Source organism: Trachymyrmex septentrionalis, unplaced genomic scaffold (genome assembly GCF_001594115.1).
Source record: "Trachymyrmex septentrionalis isolate Tsep2-gDNA-1 unplaced genomic scaffold, Tsep1.0 scaffold187, whole genome shotgun sequence".
NCBI lineage: Eukaryota > Metazoa > Arthropoda > Insecta > Hymenoptera > Formicidae > Trachymyrmex > Trachymyrmex septentrionalis.
The window spans coordinates 75,957-78,044 of NW_017305040.1; the positions used below are offsets into that span (position 1 = coordinate 75,957).

The 2,088-nt window shown below is 36.6% G+C and overlaps 1 protein-coding gene across 1 annotated transcript; it reads right to left on the bottom strand.

Moving 5' to 3' along the window:
- Positions 1–647: 647 nt before the first annotated feature.
- Positions 648–1,529, bottom strand: LOC108746691. Its single transcript, XM_018483612.1, has 3 exons — positions 1,284–1,529; positions 808–946; positions 648–724 (listed from the first exon to the last, which is right to left on the bottom strand). The coding sequence occupies exons 1-3, from the start codon at positions 1,527–1,529 to the stop codon at positions 648–650; spliced, it is 462 nt and encodes a 153-aa protein (XP_018339114.1).
- Between the last annotated feature and the right edge of the window lie 559 nt (positions 1,530–2,088).

Consider the following 2,088-nt stretch of genomic DNA (forward strand, 5'->3'; position numbering starts at 1 on the left):
AAATAAATATTAAAAAAGAATTCCGGTTAATATTTGATTCACCCTCGTACTTTGTAAATAATAAATTAAATTTTAGTCAAATTTATTATCAAATTTAAACATTTTTAAGAGTTACGTAATTTAACTATTATATTTCATTATTATACTATCATACTATTAATTCTACTTCTGTATACACGTAAACCTGGCCACTAAGTTTTTTTCACAAAATTTTAATATTTTCAAATAGCAATAACTCAGTGAAAAATAATCGTATCGAGATTTTTAAAAAAGCATTTTAAAGCTTGAAATTTCTACTTTTCAAACCAGTATTTCAAAAAACAGTACTACTGATATTTTATAAAGTTACACAAACATAAATAAGGATGTATAAATTCTCAAAATTTTTTATAAAAAATGCGAAGTTCCACGAAGCCAATTAAAAATTGCTCACAAATGGGGTTTACAGCTTTAAAAAAAGTGAATTTTTATTTGAACCTTTAATTTGTTTTTTTATAGATATATCTCTATAAGATTTTTTTTACCGAGTTATTCAACATTGGAGCAAAAAGGGTCATTTTTGCTTGTCCACTGCTCGATTACCGAGGGGAGCCCGCATAGGATAGCACCCCAGATCGACACTCGGTCCTGGCTACCCCCTCCTCCCATCACGGAAAGTGCCTAAGACGGCCCCGAGCCCAGGGACGGTCCAGGGTGAGTCCTTGCACTACAACAAGGTCGGGCACTGCGCGGGGAATTGTTAAAACATTGTAATAATACACTTGTGCCAGCGCTTTTTCCAATCTTCGAAGCACTTCCGGAACTCACTTTTCGGTATGGCGTTCAGCTCCTTCAGCGATTCTGTTTTTATTTCATCAATGTTGGCAAAACGTTGTCCTTTCAGGGTTCTCTTCAACTTCGGGAATAGAAAGAAGTCACAGGGAGCCATGTCCGGTGAATACGGTGGCTGAGGCAAAATAACGGTTTTGTTTTTTACCAAAAAATCACGAATAAGCAATGAGGTGTGAGCGGAAGCATTATCGTGATGCAATTTCCACGAGTGGTTTTGCCACAATTTTGGACGTTTTCGTCAGATTGCTTCACGCAAACGGCGCATAACTTCCAGGTAGTATTCCTTATTGACCATATGGGAACTCATGATGCACTACACCATTAAAATCGAAAAAAACAGTGAGAAGAACCTTCACATTTGATCGAACTTGTAGAATTTTTTTCGGTCTTGGCTTTTTAGGCAGCTTCCATTAGGACGATTGGACCTTGGTTTCGACGTCATACCCTTATACCCATGTTTCGTCACCTGTTATGACCGTTTTGAGAAGTTCTGGATCGTTGTTGACTTCATTCAGCAATTCCTGAGCGATGTCTACGCGACGTTGTTTTTGGTCGAAATTCAGCAATTTCGGAACAAACTTTGCTGCCACATGTTTCATGCCCAAAACATCCGAAAAAATTGCTTGGCATGAGCCGAATGATATGCCGACATCATCAGCAACCTCTCTGATAGTGATTCGGTGATTTTCCAGAATCATTTTCTTCACGTGTTCGACGTTATCATCGGTTATTGATGTGCTAGGGCGTCAGGGCGATCGTCATCTTCAACGTCTTCACGGCCCTCTTTGAAACGTTTGTACCACTCGTAAACTCTTGTTTTACTCATAGTAGACTTACCAAAAGCCACTGCCAACATTTCGAATACAGTGCTACACTTTATTCCATTTTTCAAGCAAAATTTAATACAGATTCTTTGATCCATTTTTTCCGAAAGTAAAAAATCGTCGAGCACATCAAAACACGTATAACCTTTTCGACTGTCAACAATAAACTAAACATTCAAAATGGATGCAAATGTCAACATATACGTCAGAAACATGTGTACGAATAAGATAAAAAAAAGTTGAAAATCGGATTTATACAGCCCGCGAAATTTAAAAATTTCCGTTATTTTTTTATCAAATATATACCAGGTGTACAAGTAAAAAATGGGAATTTTTTAAAAAGAAAACACCTTAAATTCGGAAGAATGATAAAAAGAGCTTTATTCAAAGTATGCTCCATTGCTAGTTACACATTTTTCCCATCTTTCGGGCA

Excerpts from the sequence above, each read along its gene's own strand:
- LOC108746691 (XM_018483612.1), bottom strand. The coding sequence starts at position 1,529 with ATGATTCTGGAAAATCACCGAATCACTATCAGAGAGGTTGCTGATGAT. Across the intron at positions 947-1,283 it reads TAACAGGTGACGAAACATGG|CCACCGTATTCACCGGACAT; the intron begins GTATAAGGGTAT and ends ATTTTGCCTCAG. Across the intron at positions 725-807 it reads GCTGAACGCCATACCGAAAA|TGCCCGACCTTGTTGTAGTG; the intron begins GTGAGTTCCGGA and ends TTCCCCGCGCAG.